This window comes from Trachemys scripta, chromosome 8 (assembly GCF_013100865.1).
Source record: "Trachemys scripta elegans isolate TJP31775 chromosome 8, CAS_Tse_1.0, whole genome shotgun sequence".
NCBI lineage: Eukaryota > Metazoa > Chordata > Testudines > Emydidae > Trachemys > Trachemys scripta.
Genome location: NC_048305.1, coordinates 36,527,716 through 36,547,868, shown reverse-complemented (window position 1 = coordinate 36,547,868; position 20,153 = coordinate 36,527,716). Strand labels below are relative to the sequence as shown.

Genomic DNA, 20,153 nt, shown 5'->3' with positions numbered 1-20,153 from the left:
GATTTAATCCATCCTGGCCCACCCACAAATATGTCAAATTAATGTGTTGAAATCTTGAAAATCACAAGGGCTTCATTTCTCTTTGCAGTCTAGGGTTTGCAGGGCCCTGTACAAAGTGCCAGCATGCAAACCCTCAGGCAGCCTTGTGCAATCCCCACAGCAGAGCGAGGGTGTGCCTGGGAAACTGGCAGCCAAGCAGGCTGGGATGAGCGTTTTTTGAGTTTGGGCAGTTTAGAGTGCTTGTTCCTCCCTACCCGTGTGTTGTGGCAAAAGTTGGGCATCTCAGGCTAGGCACTTCAAGGGCTGCTGTTTTCCCATGGCCAACAGCATTCCAGCACTCCCAGTTCAGAAATAATATTTCAAGCTCCACTGAAGTAAATGGAAGTTTTGTCATTGACATCAATGGAGAGCTGGTATTTCACCCTCAGAATGCAGACATTTCTGACCCATCTTCCTCTTCCTGTGCTCTACAATCAGGGATGGATCTTCCACCTGTAAGAATGGCTGGTCTGTCTCCTGGGTCTGGGGGCAGGCGGTCTTAGGCAAAGAAAAGCAGTAGGCCTCAGTTCTCAATCCCTGTACATTCTACCATGCTGCCCACATGGGTGTTGCTATATTGAACATCAGTATAACTACAGCTAGCCCATAGGCTGCTTTCCCATGGCACTTTTTTAGGGGGGGGGCCTCCCCAAGAGCAATCAGATTTCACAACTTGGGTCTTCTTATAGATTCTCCCACTATTAAACATTGTCCCACTGCCTTGAGTTTTTATTTTACAAATAAATAAAAATAGCAAAGTGAGCGTAGCTATTAAATCGGTTCTATATACCACCACATGTTCATGGGACACCAAGTTTTTCGATTTTCTCCATTACTGGTATCTTTTGCATTGTGGGCCTGATGCAGACTTCAAGAGCATTAGAATGACCACAAACTGAGACACCATGAAAGATCTCTACTTCAGGGCAACTCCATGACCATCACATTTTATTGACTTCCACTAGTTGCCAGTCAAAACAACTTGCTTCCCAACGTTTTGTAGGAGATGTTAATAGTCACATTTGCTAAGAATTTGAAAAGTATAGGTAACTGTACAAATCTGAGTTTTGTTTCACACATTCCTCACTGAATAACTCCATAATCCTGTTTTGTAGTTTTTCACACCTTCCCCCGCACGCCCCAGCTTATGCAGCATCCAACTTCAAACTGTAAGCTCTTCAGAGCAAAGCTTCTTTACTTGTTTCCGGAAGCATCTAGAGTGCTTTTGGAAGCTCCAATATTCAGGAAGTATTAATGCAACATTAATACAAATTTTTACCCTGTGCAAAAAATTCTGGAACCTGATATAGCATATTTTAGTTGGGTTAATGTGCTCTTGTAAACAGAACATCTGCTCTGCTGTAGAGGGGGTAAATTGTTAGGGTAAGAAATAGCACCTACAATGAAATGTGTTCTTGTGTAGGGACATTTATGTTCCATTCTTAAATATTAGTAGAATACCTCAGTAAGTTCAAAAGATTACTGAGATCTGATCACCTACTAGTTCTTGGATACTATTTGAGCACTTTATGTTTTCAAAAACATTTAAAAAGTGACTGGGCAGAAATATGCCACCACATAGGAGTGAACTCTTAGGATTCAGTGATGATCTGCCGCCTTCTGGTTGCTGCATCCTCAGGCTTTTCCTGGAAAAACTATTGCTGCATATAGGGAATTGGCAGGATGGGTGGAAAGATGGGGGAAGTCTCTGTCTATATTGAGACTTTGGCCTTTGAGACTGTAAGAAAGTGGTCCATGACACAGGGTACCCATTTGTGTAGTGTAGTTACTGGCTCGAGAAGTGGATCAGATCTTCACATTATAATTAGTGTCTCATTACTGAGCAAGAGTAAAGTATGATTTTAAGGCTAAAGTGTGACATTTCCAACCAGGGGGAAATGCACCATTTGCATGCAGAGTGAATGTAGGTTTTAATATGGTATTCAAAGGAGCTTGCAAAACCTGTTCTGACTCTCAGAAATGTGATGATAAACTCTGATCACATTTAAAGGGACACAAATAATTTAAGATCAAATATTGGCCAATGTTATGATTGGTGGTGAAATATTCTCTAGTTTCCAGATATCTGTTTTTAGAAATCTGCCAGTCACCAAGATATGTAATTAGATCAGTGGCTTTCAACCTGTGGCCGTGGACCCCTGGAGGTCCACAGATTATGTTTAAGGGGTCCGTGAAAGGTGGTTGTTACCACAGAACAGTGGTTTTCAACCTGTGGTCTGCAGATCCCTGGGGGTCCACAGACTATGTCTAAGATGTTTAAAGAGGTCTGCACTTCCATTTTAAATTGTTTAGGGGTCTGCAAATGACAACCACTGTGTTAGATGAAGAGACCCTTTGGTATGCAGGAGATACTCAAGTGTTCTGTGTTCTCCTACTGTCGTCTTTGGCTATTAGGATGTCACTCTAAAGCATATTCCCAGACCCAGAGCTGTACCAGATTATCAGAGTTGACACACCAGTAAAAAATTCAAACAATTAATACAGGAGAGCCACACTGGCTTGCATGATATTAAAAATGCAAAGATATGAATGTTCACCAACCAGAAAAAGACAAAGCTAAGAGGGAGCAAAAGTATTTTCAAAGTTTTGAGAGGCGGTTTCAAATGACAGTGATCCTCCCCTTACCATCCTGCTTGAGTAGCTGACTGAATCACTAAAGCAGTACACAAAGTAACTGTAGACATCCTGATAGCAAGATGTGGCCCTCCACCAAAATCCACACCACAACCTATAAATACTGTTCGTCTTTTTATTGAATATTCAGGTAAATATTTCACATTAATACAGGCTACATAAAGTGGAGCCACTATACGACATGAAATTTACTCAACTTTTTTCCTTTTAAGTATGTAAACAATTATACATGTATTTACCACCGTAAAAGGTTGAAATCATGTAATCATCTAGTTCTCTGCTGCATACAAGTAGCATTCAGTAGTGTTTAGCCAAAAGCACTAGGTTCATCTGATTTTAAGTTCAAAATGGCTAAACTAACTGGAGAACAGAATCAGTTGAATAGGTAAATCAATTTGTTCTTACACAATGGGCAATCAAATTTTCATTGTACAGCCCAGAGAAAAAAATTGCTTAGTTAGGCACATTAAAAAAATCCCCAGGGTTCTTCCAAGGTCATAGGTTTCCCAACAAGGCTAAAAAGGATAGACCCTCTTAAATTAGTTGACGTATTTGAGATGCATATTTCCAATGTGAGGTGCCCAGGTGCCAGGCCAAATCTGCAGTGGGGAGAAAAAAATAGTTAAGAAATATAGAATATTAAGAATATTCCCAAGTGCAAAATTCTATAATGGATACAGTTCCAAACTCAGACTTATTGTGGCCCAATTTTTTAAACCTGTGTGTCTAAAGTTAGACTCCAAAATAGGAGTGGTCAGATTTTCAGAGGGGCTATAGCTGTCTTCAGCGATGACCAGGTTTTTTGCATAAGCAGTAACTGGAAACGTAGAACCTGTCAGTGTGTATTTATTCATCTTGTTCATAGCAAGGTGCAGAGCACTGCTGAGAATCAGGCCACTTATTTATGAGGTAGACAAGGCTTTCTTCGGACAACTAACTAAAGTTTACAGATCACAGGCCCTGGTACTAATGGGGGACTTCAATCAGCCTGAGATCTGCAGGGAGAGCAATACAGCAATGCACAGACAATCCAGGATGTTTTTGGAGAGTGTTGGGGACAACTTTCTGGTACAAGTGCTGGAGGAACTGACTAGGGGCCGTGCTCTTCTTGATCTACTGCTTACAAACAGGAAAGGATTGATAGGGGAAGAAGTAGTGGGTGGCAACCTAGGCAGCAGGGACCATGAGATGGTTGAGGTCAGGATCTTCAAAAAAAGGAAGAAAGGAGTAGCAGCAAAATACAGACCCTGGACTTCAGAAAAGCAGACTTTGATTCCCTTAGGGAATTGATGGGCAGGATCCCCTGGGAAGCTAATATGAGGGGACAAGGAGCCCAGGAGAGCTGGCTGTATTTTAAAGAAGCCTTATTGAGGGTGCAGGAACAAACCATCCCCAAGTGCAGAAAGAATAGCAAACATGGCAGTTGACCAGCTTGGCTTAACAGTGAAATCTTCGGTGAGATTAAACTCAAAAAGGAAGCTTACAAGAAGTGGAAATTTGGACAGATGACTAAGGAGGAGTATAAAAATATTGCTAGAGCATGCAGGGGTGTAATCAGGAAGGCCAAGGCACAACTGGAGTTGCAGCTAGCAGGGATGTGAAGGATAACAAGAAGGGTTTCTACAGGTATGTTAGCAACAAGAAGGTAGTCAGGGAAAGTGTGGACCCTTACTGAATGGGGGAGGCAACATAGTGACAGAGGACGTGGAAAAAGCTGAAGTACTCAATGCTTTTTTTTGCCTCAGTCTTCACAGAGAAAGTCAGCTCCCAGACTGCTGCACTGGGCAGCACAGTATGGGGAGAAGGTGAGCAACCCTCAGTGGTGAAAGAACAGGTTAAGGACTATTTAGAAAAGCTGGACGTGCACCAGTCCATGGGTCCGGATCTAATGCATCCAAGGGTGCTGAGGGAGTTGGCTGATGTGATTGCAGAGCCATTGGCCATTATCTTTGAAAATTCGTGGCAATCGGGGGAGGTCCTGGACGATTGGAAAAAAGGCAAATACAGTGCCCATATTTTAAAAAGGGAAGAAAGAGAACCCGGGGAACTACAGACCGGTCAGCCTCACTTCAGTCCCCAGCAAAATCATGCAGAAGGTCCTCAAGGAATCCATTTTGAAGCACTTGGCGGAGAGGAAGGTGATCAGGAACAGCCAACATGGATTCACCCAGGGCAAGTCATGCCTGACCAACCTGATTGCCTTCTATGATGAGATAACTGGTTCTGTGGATATGGGGAAAGCGGTGGATGTGATATATCTTGTCTTTAGCAAAGCTTTTGATATGGTTTCCCACAGTATTCTTGTCAGCAAGTTAAAAAAGTATGGATTTGATGGACGGACTATAAGGTGGATAGAAAGCTGGCTAGATTGTCAGGCTCAATGGGTAGTGATCAACAGCTCGCCGTCTAGTTGGCAGCCGGTATCAGGCGGAGTGCCCCAGCGGTTGGTCCTGGGGCTGGTTTTGTTCAACATCTTTATTAATGATCTGGATGATGGATTGCACCCTCAGCAAGTTCGCAGATGACACTAAGCTGGGGGGAGAGGTAGATACACTGGAGGGTAGGGATATGGTCCAGAGTGACCTTGACAAATTGGAGGATTGGGCCAAAAGAAATCTGATGAGGTTCAACAAGGACAAGTGCAGAGTCCTGCACGTAGGAAGGAAGAATCCCATGCACCGCTACAGGCTGGGGACTGACTGGCTGAGCAGTAGTTCTGCAGAAAAAGACCTGGGGATTCAGTGGTCGAGAAGCTGGATAGGAGTCAGCAGTGTGCCCTCGTTGCCAAGAAGGCCAATGGCATATTAGGCTGTATTAGTAGGAGCATTGCCAGCAGATCGAGGGAAGTCATTATTCCTCTATATTCAACACTGGTGAGGCCACACCTGGAATATTGCGTCCAGTTTTGGTCCCCTCAATACTGAAGGAATGTGGACAAACTGGAAAGAGTCCAGCGTAGGGCAACGAAAATGATTAGGGGGCTGGGGCACATGACTTACGAGGAGAGGCTGGGGGAACTGGGGTTATTTAGTCTGCATAAGAGAAGAGTGAGGGAGGATTTGATAGCAGCCTTCAACTCCTGAAGGGGGGTTCCAAAGAGAATGGAACTCAGCTGTTTTCAGTGGTGACAGATGACAGAACAAGAAGCAATGGTCTCAAGCTGCAGTGGGGGAGGTCTAGGTTGGATATTAGGAAACATTATTTCACTAGGAAGGTAGTGAAACACTGGAATGGGTTACCTAAGGAGGTGGTGGAATTTAAGGCCCGGATTGACAAAGCCTTGACTGGGATGATTTAGTTGGTGTAGGTCCTGCTTTGAGCAGGGGATTGGACTAGATGATCTTCTGAGGTCTCTTCCAACCCTAATATTCTATGATTCAATGACCCTAACTTCACGTACTCAGGTTTGGAAGTTTTGGCCTGTAAACTGATCTTTAAAGCCCAGTGCCGATATATCGGAAAGACATTCTCAAAAAAAAAAAAATTATGTAAACAGGCTCTCAGAATTTAAATACATGACAGCTGATAAAATCTTTTTTTCCTCTACTAAGCACAAAAATATCAATTGAGAAACCCGATAGAAAGTATCATTTTAAACTATGAGAAAGATACAAACGAATTTACCTGCTGAGCATCAGTACATTCTGTTGAATTTTGGACAACCTTTATCATAGGATTCCAAGCTGGATCTGGAGTATGAAGTCCATTAAAGAGAGGCCCTCCTGGGCCGTCAGCTAGCTGAGGATGAGAAGGTATTAGAGCGCCTCCATACATGGAAATCGGTAGACCCTAAAATAGCAGAAAGGACAATCACTGTACAGTGTAGTGGTTACAGACAACAACCCTAGTACATCACATACGGAGTAGCATCTGTCATCTCAAAGAATCCCAGAGCGTTTTACAGAACTTATCGGCAGAGATCACTTCATCCATCACTGAAATAAGAAAGAGGGGCCACTGTGCATCAGCAGTGCTACTAAGCAGTGTTGTGAGGAGAGATGAGAATACCATACCCAATTCCAGGGACAATTCAGAGTAAAGCAGAAGGCAATTGATTTTATTAGCGTTGGAATTTTGCAAGGCTCCCCATTCCAATGTACTGCACAGTATGAATAAAAATGCATTACCCAAAATGTTCAAACTTCATTCAAATACTTATGCAACATTAAAGTTGCTCTTACAATCATCTTGGCATTCTGTGAGAAAAATGGGAACATGTGATGGTCTAAGCATCAAGTTTGGAATGCTCAGACTCCTTGGAACCAGAGGTTCAAATCCCAGCAGAACTAATTCAGCCCTTCATCTTCCTGAGATACCCATATTAAGTACCATCAGTCTGAATGTGGTTCTTTTAAGATGAGTCTGCAAAGCCAGACATTGTGTCTGTCTGTTCTACATGGATTTCATGTCACAATGTACTTGGGAAGTGCTCTCCTCTCCCATCAATATACCACTTATCTTAACTGAGCTGCAGTGATGCTGTGTGTATAGTTTGAAAGCATAGTGGTATCCCTGAAGATGGAAGGTACTATACAATATTTTAATGGCCAACTGGAATGACGACCTTTGAGTTCATAAAAGGCGTAGTAGCTTTCTTTATAGAGCCTTACTTCCGTGGCTTCCAACATGTGACACAGACAGTTTTCATAAACATCTCCCTACACAGGACAGAAGGGAATACAGAGCTCTTTTGATACCTCCCTCCCTCAAATTTCTGTCATCTCATTACATACGATATGAAAAATCTTCGTCTTGCATTAAAATGACCATATCTCATGAAAAATAAAGACTGCAACAAAGTACTTTCTCCAGATGTAACTGTAGCAATGTTCTGAGAAGACTCCAGACTATGCACATGATCCCAGATATTCCTCAAATTCTTAAACTGAATTATGTCAGGACTGTATTCTGTTTTTACCTTGTGCTAGTTTCTGATGTTAATGCCTTCTTTACGTACACAATTCAATATTCTCCTAACCTCCTGCCACATGTTCTGAAGAAAATTACATGATATTCACATGCCTAATTTACATCTGTAACTTGTGCCAGAAGCATTAAATATTAACCAGCCCGAAGCAGCGACCTAGTTCCATGTAGGAAGGAAGGAATCTAACACAACAGGGGAGAATGGAAAAGTGGAGGGTGTCACCAAGCAAGTCCATGTATAAGACCTGGGATATTAGCAACTAGAAATAATTTTTAGTTTCAGTTATAATGTGCCCTCAGTTTGACTAGTGTGTCTCACATGCCCAAGAGTGTTGGGCATGTGAGACACGAAGGAGGGCTGCATGAATCCTCGTATCTGCTAGAGCAGAGGTCCTCAAACAGTGGTCCATGAGTTCCATTCAGGTGGTCCGTGGATAGTTCCCTCTAAGGTGCGCGCCTGGACAGCTGCCCATGAGAGAATGAAGGGCCACCGGGGACTGCTGCGGCGGGGGAGAGGCCCCTCTCCTTCCCAGCCCCAGCTTGGGGGTTGCTGCGGCGAGGGAGACCCCCCTCTCCTGCCCAGCCCCAGCTTGGGGGCTGCTGCAGCAGGGGAGAGAGGGCACATCTATTGCATTAGAAAGGTAAGACTACCGATATTAAAATATGAGTTGTGTGCTGTTATTTGTAGAACAAAAAAAGCATGAATTACACTGCTCTACAGCCAAAATGCTTCTGAAATAAATGTAGTAAAACTTTACTAATTCTGGGTCACTGAGAACGAAAATGATGCTTAAAATTGTTGATTGACTCTAGTTTTCAAGGTATGCTATTGGGTCAGTATATACGACCCTTGACTTGGGAATGGCGGAGGATAAGTGAGTTATAAAGGGAAGGGATCTCAATTTAAACCAGAAATGACTAAAATACATCTTTGACTGGATCTATGAATAAATCTATGACTGGGTTTGGACAGTACTTGCTTTTTAGGCAAAACAATGAATGATGTAATCTGAAGCTGGTATTGCATCATACATGATATGAATTGCATCATGTTATTCCTAGAAGTCATGGATGATGCAATCATAACGAAGCTTACATCACGCTGCTGAACAAATTGCCCTATATCAGCTCTAGAAATCATACAGTGTCGTGCTCTCTTATTTGTCAGTATTTGTTTTTGCAAAGGGACACATTTCTGTTTAGCCAAAGTGAGCAGAGATGCCTCGTACTTGTGTGAACAGTGCAGATAACTTCTGCTATGTTTGTGGTGAAGTGACTTTTGCATCACAAAAGCACAGTATAACCACTATGGTTAAGAAAGCCTATCACCTTTATTTTGGCTGCAAAATTGGAGATCAGGACAAGAGGTGGGCCCCACACACATGCTGCAACACTTGTGCAACAAATCTTCGCCAGTGGTTGAACAGGAAAAGGAAATCTATGCCTTTTGCAGGGCCAATGATTTGGAGAGAGCCAACAGATCATACCAGCAATTGTTACTTCTGCATGGTGCCTCCAGTTGGGAAAGGTGTGTCAAAGAAGAAAAAGTGGACTGTGCATTATCCAAAGATTCCATCAGCTATACGCTCAGTACCCCATGGAGAAGGACTGCCGGTTCCTGATGCACCAGAATCATTCTCACTTGAGTCAGACGAGGAAGAGGAAGAGGATGAAACTTCTAGTCCTGAACCATCAATGTCACAGGACCCACATTTTCTCCCATCCTCCTCCTCTGAACCACACCTCATAACACAAGGTGAACTGAATGACCTTGTCAGGGATTTGGAACTACCCAAGAGTAAGGCAGAGCTGTTGGGCTCCAGACTACAGCAGTGGAATCTCCTGGCAGGTGATGTTAGGGTTTCCATGTTCCGTGACCGTCAAAAGGATCTTGTCCCATTCTTCTTCATGGAAGGTGATCTTGTAGCCTGCAACAACATCGATGGTGTGATGGCAGCCCTCAACATCGTTCACGATCCAGATGAGTGGAGACTGTTCATTGATTCATCGAAGACGAGTCTTAAAGCTGTTTTACTGCATAATGGCAATGTTTTGCCATCAATTCCAGTTGGTCATGCAGTCCATATGAAGAAAACCTATGGCAACGTGAAACAACTTTTGAGGTGCATAAACTATGACCAACATCAGTGGCAGCTTTGTGGCGATTTGAAGGTTGTTGCTCTCTTGCTTGGTCTGCAGACTGGATACACAAAGTACTGCTGTTTTCTCTGCGAATGGGATAGTCGTGCAAGAGATTCCCACTACATCAAGAAAGATTGGCCACTCCGACAGTCATTGGAGCCTGGGAGGAAAAGTGTTCGGCATCCACCACTTGTTGAATCAATGAAGATTTTGTTACCACCCTTACACATCAAGCTGGGTCTGATGAAGAACTTTGTCAAGGCCATTGACAAAACGCAAGCAGCTTTCAAGTACCTCCGTGGAAAATTTCCAAGGTTAAGTGAAGCTAAGATAAAGGAAGGTGTCTTTGTTGGTCCTCAGATTCGTGAACTTCTTCGAGATGATGCATTTGACCATGCACTGCGTGGCAAGGAAAAGACGGCATGGAAAGCCTTCCAGTTAGTGGCAATAAATTTTCTCGGAAACAACAAGGCAGACAACTACAGGTTGTTGGTGGAAAACCTCCTCAAGGCATACAAAAGCCTTGGTTGCAACATGTCACTAAAGATACATTTTTTGCACTCTCATCTAGATTTTTTTCCACTGAACTGCGGAGCAGTGAGCGACGAGCACGGCGAGCGATTTCACCAGAACATTGCAACAATGGAGAAATGCTATCAGGGCAAATGAAGCCCATCAATGCTTGCAGACTATTGCTGGACAGTGACAAGAGATGCTCCATTTAATGAATACAAGAGACAAGCCAAGAAGCGCCTAGTAGACACTGAATAGGACTGAACTATGTACATAATAGTTTTTTGCCTTTTGTTTCATAATACATTTTATTTATATAACCCTTTTGCTGATTTTTAAAGTGTTACATAAACAGGACAGGTGAAATATTATTGTGTAAAGCAACCATAAACACATGAAAAGACCTAGGTTTACAATTTATGATTAAAATGCTATCTACACAATATACATAGACATAAAATGTAAAAACTTAAATATCTTAGAAACAGTAGCCAATCAGTTGTTTTAATTGTCATATTTGAATTCAGCACATCAAAATACATAATACATATTTTATCTCTGAAGCAGACGACTTCTCAAAAATTGTAGACCAGTGTTATTATTAAGGTTTTTTAAATATAGTGCTTTTATCCAAAGTGCTTTAGAATAGTTAGCATATGGTACAAACATTTGGAAAGATCATTAAGTGGTCCACCAAGATCCCCAGCAATTTTCAAGTGGTCCATAAACATAAAAGTTTGAGAACCACTGTGCTAGAGCAAGGGTGTCCAACTTATGGCCCATGGGCCATACACGGCCCACCAGAGCATTTCATAAAGCCTGCAACCTGCTTTAACACAATATACTAATGGCCAATTTATTAGAATTTTGTCATCATGTTTAGATCACTTTAGTTTACACAAGGGTGTAAACAGACAATGCTGTACATAGAAACAACCTATCTAAATACATACAAAACAAGCTGAACTTAAAATATAAATCAATACAGGTTACTTTACATCTTATTAAAATATGTACAATCTGTTTGGCCCACACAAGGTTGTGCTTATGTGTATGTGGCCCTCCCGTGTAATAAGAATGGGAACTACTGCGCTATAGAACATTCAGAGTTAAACAAATCTGAATGGACCAATGGCCTTGGCAAAGTTGCCCCACCTTGTTCCTGAGAAAGAGCTTTTAATGAAGTCTCTCTGGACAGCTCATTTCTGGAAATGCACTGTCAGACAAGTCATCTGCAGCCAGGCAAAACAACCCAACTGCTTATAACAAATTCAACTTTCAAATATAACTTACTTTAGAAAAATCCACAAAGCTATTTGGCATAGGTTGGTGGAAAATGTTTGAGGGAGCCACGATTCCAGAATCATCTCTCTCCATTGGCTGATGCTGGGAAAATGTGCCTGGGTCTGATAATTGTTGATGCATTGGATGATTCCCCATTATAGGCTGAGACCAACCTGACAAGCCTTCTGGAAAGGAAGAGATTAAAAGTGGATGGTTATAATCAATCGAGAACACTCTGGAATAAATCCATCAGCTGCACAGACCATCTCCACACATGTTAAGGATCTCAGAAATAAGCACAACAATGCTGCAAAAACAAACTGGGGCATTGCTCTGAACAAATCACTTTTCAGACCTCCCCAAAACTCACTTGTATTCTACCTTCAGACCCCAATGACCTGTTATTAACAAAATATGCACACACGTCTCCTATCCTCAGCTTCATGGCTCTGCCTACATGGCCCTCTCACAAAGGCTGTAGAAAGTACTGCCCATGTGAGGCCCCACTGCATGCAGACATTTTCTTCCCTTCCCATCACCCACTGAGTTAGGCACTTTAGCACATTCCATATCCATGGTAATGTAAGGTGAGAGGCTCCACAGAGTCACGCTTAGGGCAGGAGCTGGTAGGAGGTGAAAGGCAGAGAACTTTCTGAAGACGTGGGAGAAGATGGTGAAATCTGGAGACATGGGACTGGGCCTGATATCAATTTTCTTTCATTCTCCTATATTCCTGTACCAAATACCAAATGAATATTTCAGATGTCCCAAACACTGGGCTAAACTTTAATAGAACTGTGATCTATGAATACTGCCAATTTGTATGACAAGTTTATAACTTTAGTCTGAAAAACAGCCATGAGGAGACCCCAAGGTTAATGGGATAATGTCAGACCAAATTTGGACCAAAATGTAAGCCTCATTTAAAAAAACCCTAGCTTTACAAAATTTAAGACCATTAAAATTGTCATTTTATTTTGCTACATATACAATCCTTAAAATTCCTAATGAAAACAATCTGCAGCTCAAACAGTGCGCTTTGTGATTATCCGTAAGAACTTGAAAATGGAACTACCAAAAACTGAATATAAACCTTCAGCTATTTAGAAGTCTTTTTTTTTTTAAAGTAATTGCTGTTTTTGGAACAGAACTTATTTCATATTATTCAAGAGGAGTTATGGAGGAGAAAAGTGTAAAAATTAAGGACCAACAGCACTCAATCTGAATGCCCCAGTTTTTATTTACTTGTCATAACTATAACCTCATTTTTAAAAATAGTTTGAGTGACAAGCTACTAATTAATGAAATGCAACCACAGCTTTCAGACCGAGTTTTAAATTTTGAGACCAAATTTTGAGGAAAAGGTAAAGTAATTTTAGAATGAGAACAAATAATGCATTTCTGTTCAACAGATTTAACAGTATAGAAGATTTCAATCACTCTTTCAGAGATTATCTATTTACTGTGTACCTTTGCAGGATCTAAATCAGGTGAAAAATTCTATATTATGAGAGAAAATTGCAATGGTTCTAGCAAAACAGATTTGGCCTGAAGAAAACCAGAGTCAGTCATTACCTAATGAGGGACATTTTGGCAAAGCCCACCCTATTTCTATCAAGAAATTCTTTAGAATCTTATGGGTGGATTACAGATTATTTCAGGATCAATCATGAAAAACTTGGTCTGTCAGCTACAACATCAGAGGTATTTATCTATTAAAATCCTGCAGAGTAGCTGAATAAATTAACAGAAAAGCAATCATGAAACAAAACCTAAAGAAATACCTCTGTTCTTCCGAGACTTGATCCCATCCCAGGTGGGATATTGAGGCTGTATTAACAGCCCATCTGTAAAGAAGAGTACGTTTCTGGATTTGTACCCACATAAAGTGTTGCAAAACAATCACTTCTTTTGTCCTACCCTTCCTTTCTAATTGTGGTCCTTATGGGTCAGTTCCTCAGTGAATGAAGAAGAACTTAAAAGACTTCCCCAATACATTCCCTTAAAGGATCAGAATATGCACGTTTCTGAACTCTTCTCTCTCTATCCCTGCCAGCTCTCCGTTTGTGACATCCCCTTGATATTCCTTTTAGTTTCTGCCTTTAAAGTAATCTTATGTGCAGTTGATAAAGTATATTTTGCTCTCTGGTTTAGAAGGGAAGATTTTTACATATGACTACCATGTATTACTCTATTATTTTAAATTTGATCCTTGAAAAGCATAAGTTTGGCATTTTGTTTTCCCCCCTGATTAGTTCTCAGAATGTAGTAGTGTTCACCCTAAAATCTGAGGTTTGATTTTTTTAAAACAGAAAGCTTTCATACACAATAAGTGACTGACTTACCTGATACACTGTTAACTCCAAATGACCAGATACCACTATGTCCAACAGGAGCCGTAAAGTTAGTTCCTAAGGGAGTAGGAGTGACAGAACCTCCCTGCCGAATTCTAGCAAGCCTTTCCGTCCCAATAGGAGGTGGTACCTTTCGATCTTGACTTGTGCTACCTGCTTTTGGCTGGCCCAAGTTGGAAGGTGCAGAAGAAGCTGAAAGGGGTGAAGATGATCCCGATGAAACTGATGGAATAGGAGATTCACCTGGTGACAAAATATTTCTCTTGCTTTATTATACATGGAACACTTAAGTGATGTTAAATACCACAATTTCCCCTCTAAACTGCCAATCCGTATTCTGTAATGCAGATTATGAAAGTGTAAAAGTTTACTGATTTATAATATTTTGGGGCTAGTGAGAAAACTGAGTTATTTTGGCAGAATAGTCATTCCACTAATTGCTGTTTGGCCCACTGGAAAGGTTCTTCACCAGTGATTTTGTATCTTAAGTTAATTGGATAAATGGTTCCAACCACAGGGTAATCTGACATTTTCTAGATCTTCTTGTAAATATTTTAGATTTACTAGACAAGGACAAGAAAACTGGAAGACTGTATGAAGAGATCTGCAAATCTTGGCCTAAATTTTCCAGGCACTCAACTGGCCTTGTTTTCAGAGGTGCTGGGCATTCCCAACTCCCAGTGAGATATAGGCTCAGGGTGCGATTTTCCAAAAACGCTCAAATGACTTGGAAGTGTAAGTTCCATTGACTTTCAGTGGGACTTCTCACAGATGTTTCTGAAAACCCCACCCTTTGTTTTGGCACCCAAATTTATTTTGGCTTTTGTACTCGGAGTTGTCATCACTAAGATTCTGAATTGCAAAGATCCAAACTTCCCATGTGGCCACTCTCTCTCTCAGATTTGTTCCATAAAAGTCCTCACTGTCATTTCAGACAATTAAAAAATTTCAGTGAATTTTAAGATATATAAAATATTAATTGTAGAAGTCTCATTTTTAAAACCTTTAAAATAAAGCATAATTCAATCTGAGAAAGTCACACCAATTTCATCTGAAGCAGTTTTACACTATAAGAAAGCTCCCCGCGTTGTGATCATACAAAAAATTAAGCTTCTCTTCACAGAGTTTAAGGGTAAATCTACATTGCAAAATCAAACAAACAAAAACACACACACAAAACCGTGCAGCAGTGAGCCTCAGAGCCTCTGTCAACTGAATTGGGCTCGGGTTACGGGGCTAAAAATCGCAGCGTAGACATTCTTGCTCAGGCTGGAGCCTGGCCTCTTAACCCCACTCTCCCCTTGCTGCTTTTCAGAGACAAGATCCAGCCTGAGCCAGAATGTTTATATTGTTACTTTCAGCCCCATGGTACAAGCTGGAGTCAGTTCACCTGGGCTCTGAAACTTGCTACTGCGGGTTTTTTTTTTTTTTTTTTTTTTGCAGTGTAGACATACCCCTAAGCCTCCTGAAGCTGTGTCACGATAGGTAATACTAATGGAACCTCTGGCATTTCACATAAGCTATCCATAAAATTTTTTGTGATGCCATTTCACACATTTCCCACCTTTACTGAGGCTAAAAGCAATTACCAATAATAGTTTCTAAAGCCACTGGTTGCTTTCCCCTCAAAGTTGCAAATCAACTAGTAGCTAAAGACAATAACTAAAACACTGAAAATGTATAGATAATTAAGACAGACCCATGAAATTCCTACATGAATTTGTAGCGCTCGTCCAAGGATGTGGTGAAAAATGCTGTCTGTTAAAGCTGGGAGTCCCAACAGGTGCTGGCCCTTGAAGATAAACCCGTTGTATGTTTGCTGAAAAACCTGTCAGAGGAGCTGAAGAGGCAGCTGAAGAGCCGTTGGATGGATCTAGAGAGGGTAAGCCTGAAATAAATGTAAAACTTATGAAATATACCTATTTGGAAAAATAATTCACAACACCATGAAGATTCACTGCTCCAAATACATTTTAAACTTAGTGTCCAGTCACCCTTTTCCTGGGTATTTACAGGAATTTTTTTTCCTGGATTTTTTTTTTTTTACAGGTTACAGGCTAAGGGAGAATTACATACGGGTATATGTTTTTCCATCTTGCTCTTTGTCAGCCTACAGCTGTTATCACACAAAGCTCTACCTCAGGGTACTCTATTTTTTTTGTCAAGGACCAAATTTCTTAGTCAAGGTATAGCCAACGTCCAGACTCCAGAGCGAAAAAAAGACAAATAAAAAGATTTGGGGTCTGTTCAAAAGTGTCTGGTGGTCCAGATTTGGCCCAGCTATTGACTATCCCTGCTCTACCGTCACCTACCATGAGATAGGAAGGCAAACCCAAGACAGGCTTACCACAGAAGTAAATCCCAACTTACTCCTCAGTCTAGAATTCTCCAGAGCTAACCAAGAATTACAATTTAAGTTAAAAACAATAAAAATATTTGATGTGAGACAGACAGAAAATGATCCATTAGTACCAGGGCAGTAATTAATATATTTCTTGCCCATCCTACAGCTGGGTCCATAAGTAGAGCACACACAGTATTCCGTGCTCCAAAAAGTGGGGTTAGACTGATATTTGCATAGTGTGATGGTTGGAAGCAGTTTCTCAGCACAAGGCTGCATTTCAAATAGGAGCAAAACTGAGTCTCCTTTAAAACAACGGGCATGGGGAGTTGAATTTTCTTATCAAGCCAAGGCCTCGCCACCAAAATACCTTAAAGACCTTTATCATAGCTTGGTAATAAACAAATATGATAATAAATACAGGGAATCAGAGAGATTGTTTTTTTGTTGTTGGTTTCTGGAGCCTGTGGGAATCACAGCTGCCATTAGAGAAGGGGGCTGACAACTGTTGAGGGTTGTCAAGGTAATAACCACAACCAGGACGAACTAAGGCCCTTTATGGAAGGACAGGGACAAAAATACCTAGTTATGGTAGTCAGAAAGGGGGTGGTGGTTGTTGTATAGGAGGGGTCATGCACTACATTTTCTTTCTTGTCCCTCTGACTTACCAGCCTCTTGGAAACATTCCTGGTTACCCTATTTCACCCTAGTTGGAACAGAAAAAAAATCCAACCAACCCAGAATTTCTGGTGTGTTGCTTTCAAAATGTTAGGTCCTGCTGCTGAATTTCTGCTTCTAACATCAAGGCTTGCCTGCCATGCTTCACCTAAGCCTGGAGAACCAAGTAGCCAGGGACTACTGGCTTGGGAGATTCTGCAAATCCAGCTCCTGCTGCTGAAGCACTGCAAACAAACAGATTAAGTCTGCCTGCCATAATATCATACAGTGAGGGAGTCAGTGCATTACTGTGCAGCTGGGCTGTGTGCAGGAACCCCTTTCATCTACACTGGTCTGGAGGTATATATTGTCACCTGCATGGCCCCACAATATGCCAACATTTTTATGGCTGATCTGGAACCACGCTTCCTCAGCTCTCATCCACTCACGCCCCTTCTCTACCTATGCTATATTGATGACATCTTCATCATCTGAACCCATGGGAAGGAGACTCTGGAAGAATTCCACCACGATTTCAATAGCTTCCACCCCACCATCAACCGCAGCCTGGACCAATCTACACGGGAGGTCCACTTCCTAGACGCCACGGTAAAAGTAAGTGACAGTCATGTTAACACCACCCTACACCGAAAACCCACCAACTGCTATGCCTGCCTTCATGCCTCCAGCTTCCATCCCGGCCACACCATACAATCCATCGTCTACAGCCAAGCGCTGAGGTATAACCGCATTTGCTCCAACCCCTCAGACAGAGACCAACACCTACAAGATCTTCACCAAGCATTCTCAAAACTACAATACCCGCATGAGGAAATAAGGAAACAAATCAACAGAGCCAGACGTGTACCCAAAAGCCTCCTGCTGCAAGACAAGCCCAAGAAAGAAACCAACAGAATGCCACTGGCCATCACCTGCAGTCCTCAGCTAAGACCTCTCCAACACATCATCAGTGATCTACAACCCATCCTGGACAACAATCCCTCACTTTCACAGGCCTTGGGAGGCAGGCCAGACCTTGCCCACAGACAACCCACCAACCTTAAGCATATTCTCACCAGCAACCACATACCGCACCACAGTAACTCTAACTCAGGAACCAATCCATGCAACAAACCTTGATTCCAACTCTGCCCACATATTTACACCAGTGACACCATCACAGGACCTAACCAGATCAGCCACAAAATCACCGGTTCATCCACTTGCACATCCCACTAATTTAATCATAGAATATCAGGGTTGGAAAGGACCTCAGGAGGTCATCTAGTCCAACCCCCTGCTCAAAGCAGAACCAACCCCCAGACAGATTTTTGCCCCAGATCCTTAGATGGCCCGCTCAAGGATTGAACTCACAACCCTGAGTTTAGCAGGTCAATGCTCAAACCACTGAGCTGTCCCGCCCCCCGCCATCATATGCCAGCAATGCCCCTCTGCTATGTACATTGGCCAAACTGGACAATCCCTACATAAAAGGATAAATGGACACAAGTCAAATATTAGGAATGGCAATATACAAAAACCTGTAGGAGAACACTTCAACCTCCCTGGATACACAATAGCAGATTTAAAGGTAGCCATCTTGCAACAAAAAACTTCAGAACCAGACTCCAAAGACAAAATGCTGAACTTCAGTTCATTTGCAAATTTGACACCATCAGCTCAGGATTAAACAAAGACTGAATGGCTAGCCAACTACAGAAGCAGTTTCTCCTCCCTTGGTGTTCACACCTCAATGGCTAGAAGAGGGCCTCATCCTCCCTGATTGAACTAACCTCGTTATCTCTAGACTGATTCTTGCCTGCATATTTATACCTGCCTCTGGAAATTTCCACCACATGCATCTGACAAAGTGGGTATTCACCCATGAAAGCTTATGCTCCAATACTTCTCAGTCTATAAGGTGCCACAGGACTCTTTGTCGCATGATAAAAGATGCCACCCTCTATTAATACTTTGCCCCTGCAATAGTAGAGGAAAGAAGAACCATCTAATACCAATAAGGGCTGCTGTGGGCAACACACTAAGCAGCACATGAACTGGTTTTAGTCACCAACTTCCCACTTATGTATTTTGCTTGATTACTGCATCATACTTTGGAGGAATAGTAACATGCTTAAATTAGTGCCAAATTATGCCATTTCAAATGTGTTTCTCTGGCTGATTAGACAAGTTTGCATAATGAGGATCAGCAGCATGAGACTGTGTCCTGATGCTACATGAAAACTATGCTCAAAGTACAGTTTCTCAAGGCTCCAAGATACTTCTGTGTAGACTGTTTGCCAACTGCCAGGGTTAACTTAACCTGGATCATTGCTACTCCAGATCTCATGGAAGACCCTCAAAATCAGATTCACATTGTGAGGGCACCTGTTGTGTGTGGTTTCAAGGAATTGTGATGGTGTTACAGCTCAAGGTAGGCCAGTTTACTGTAATGCATTTTAATCTAGCACAGACAGACTTGGTCCTCTAAAACATAGAAGCAGCATAACGAGTGACTGAAATGGATTCCTTCTGGTTTTGTCTGGAGTCTTCTAAAAGGAGCATGCAAGTCTGTCTCCAATTCTGCTAACTGCCAGGACTAGCAGACATGAAAAGTGAAGGCAGGACAAAAAAGACAGTTTTCCTGAATGGACCTAGAGCCATAACCCATGTCAGGGAACCACAAATATCTGGTAAGAAAGTGGGCAAATTGGGAATCTCTGCTTTCAATCTTAATTTTTGGTATCAGTGGACGGGGAGAAAAGTCCTCAAATTCTGCTTACAACATGAAGGTGCTTGTCAAAACTCCTACTTTAAGACTCAAACAAGTGAGGAACTTAACTGGGCTTTCTGCTGCAAACCAACTTATAAAAGTGAACTCCAAGAGACTAAGTTTGTGGAAATCCAAGTATTCCTCACTGTACCCCAAAGGTACAAAAGAACAAGAGAAAAAGAAACTTGGAGAACAAACCATTGCTCAATGTTACAGGTGCAATGTCATATTTAGCAGCCATTTTGATAAATCTCACCTTACTGGTACAATATATGAAGATACTGTATACTGGCCCACCAGCAAGGATTGCCAGACTGTCTAAAGCCCAGGGCTGCTGCACTCCACAGCACAGTATTGTAAGTCAATAACAAATGGGACTTTTTAACTTCACAGAACTATGAGAAACCTGTAATTCAAGTACATGCCACCAGCCAAACAAGCTCCAATTTTGATAGACAGAAGAACACTC

General features: G+C 41.9%; 1 protein-coding gene across 15 annotated transcripts in view; it reads right to left on the bottom strand.

Moving 5' to 3' along the window:
* Positions 1 to 2,795: 2,795 nt before the first annotated feature.
* LOC117881771 (ankyrin repeat and KH domain-containing protein 1) overlaps positions 2,796 to 20,153 on the bottom strand; it is a 192,066-nt gene continuing 174,708 nt past the window's right edge. For 6 of the 15 annotated variants that reach the window (XM_034779435.1, XM_034779443.1, XM_034779439.1 and 3 more), the window contains 6 exons: positions 15,613 to 15,801; positions 13,905 to 14,156; positions 13,344 to 13,406; positions 11,569 to 11,744; positions 6,319 to 6,483; positions 2,796 to 3,293 (listed from right to left, as the gene is read on the bottom strand). In XM_034779435.1, the coding sequence (XP_034635326.1) occupies positions 3,234 to 3,293; positions 6,319 to 6,483; positions 11,569 to 11,744; positions 13,344 to 13,406; positions 13,905 to 14,156; positions 15,613 to 15,801 (905 nt within the window). In that variant the 3' untranslated portion in view covers positions 2,796 to 3,233. The remainder of the gene's footprint in view (positions 3,294 to 6,318; positions 6,484 to 11,568; positions 11,745 to 13,343; positions 13,407 to 13,904; positions 14,157 to 15,612; positions 15,802 to 20,153) is intronic. The other 9 variants (XM_034779442.1, XM_034779444.1, XM_034779450.1 and 6 more) reach the window with 6 other exon arrangements.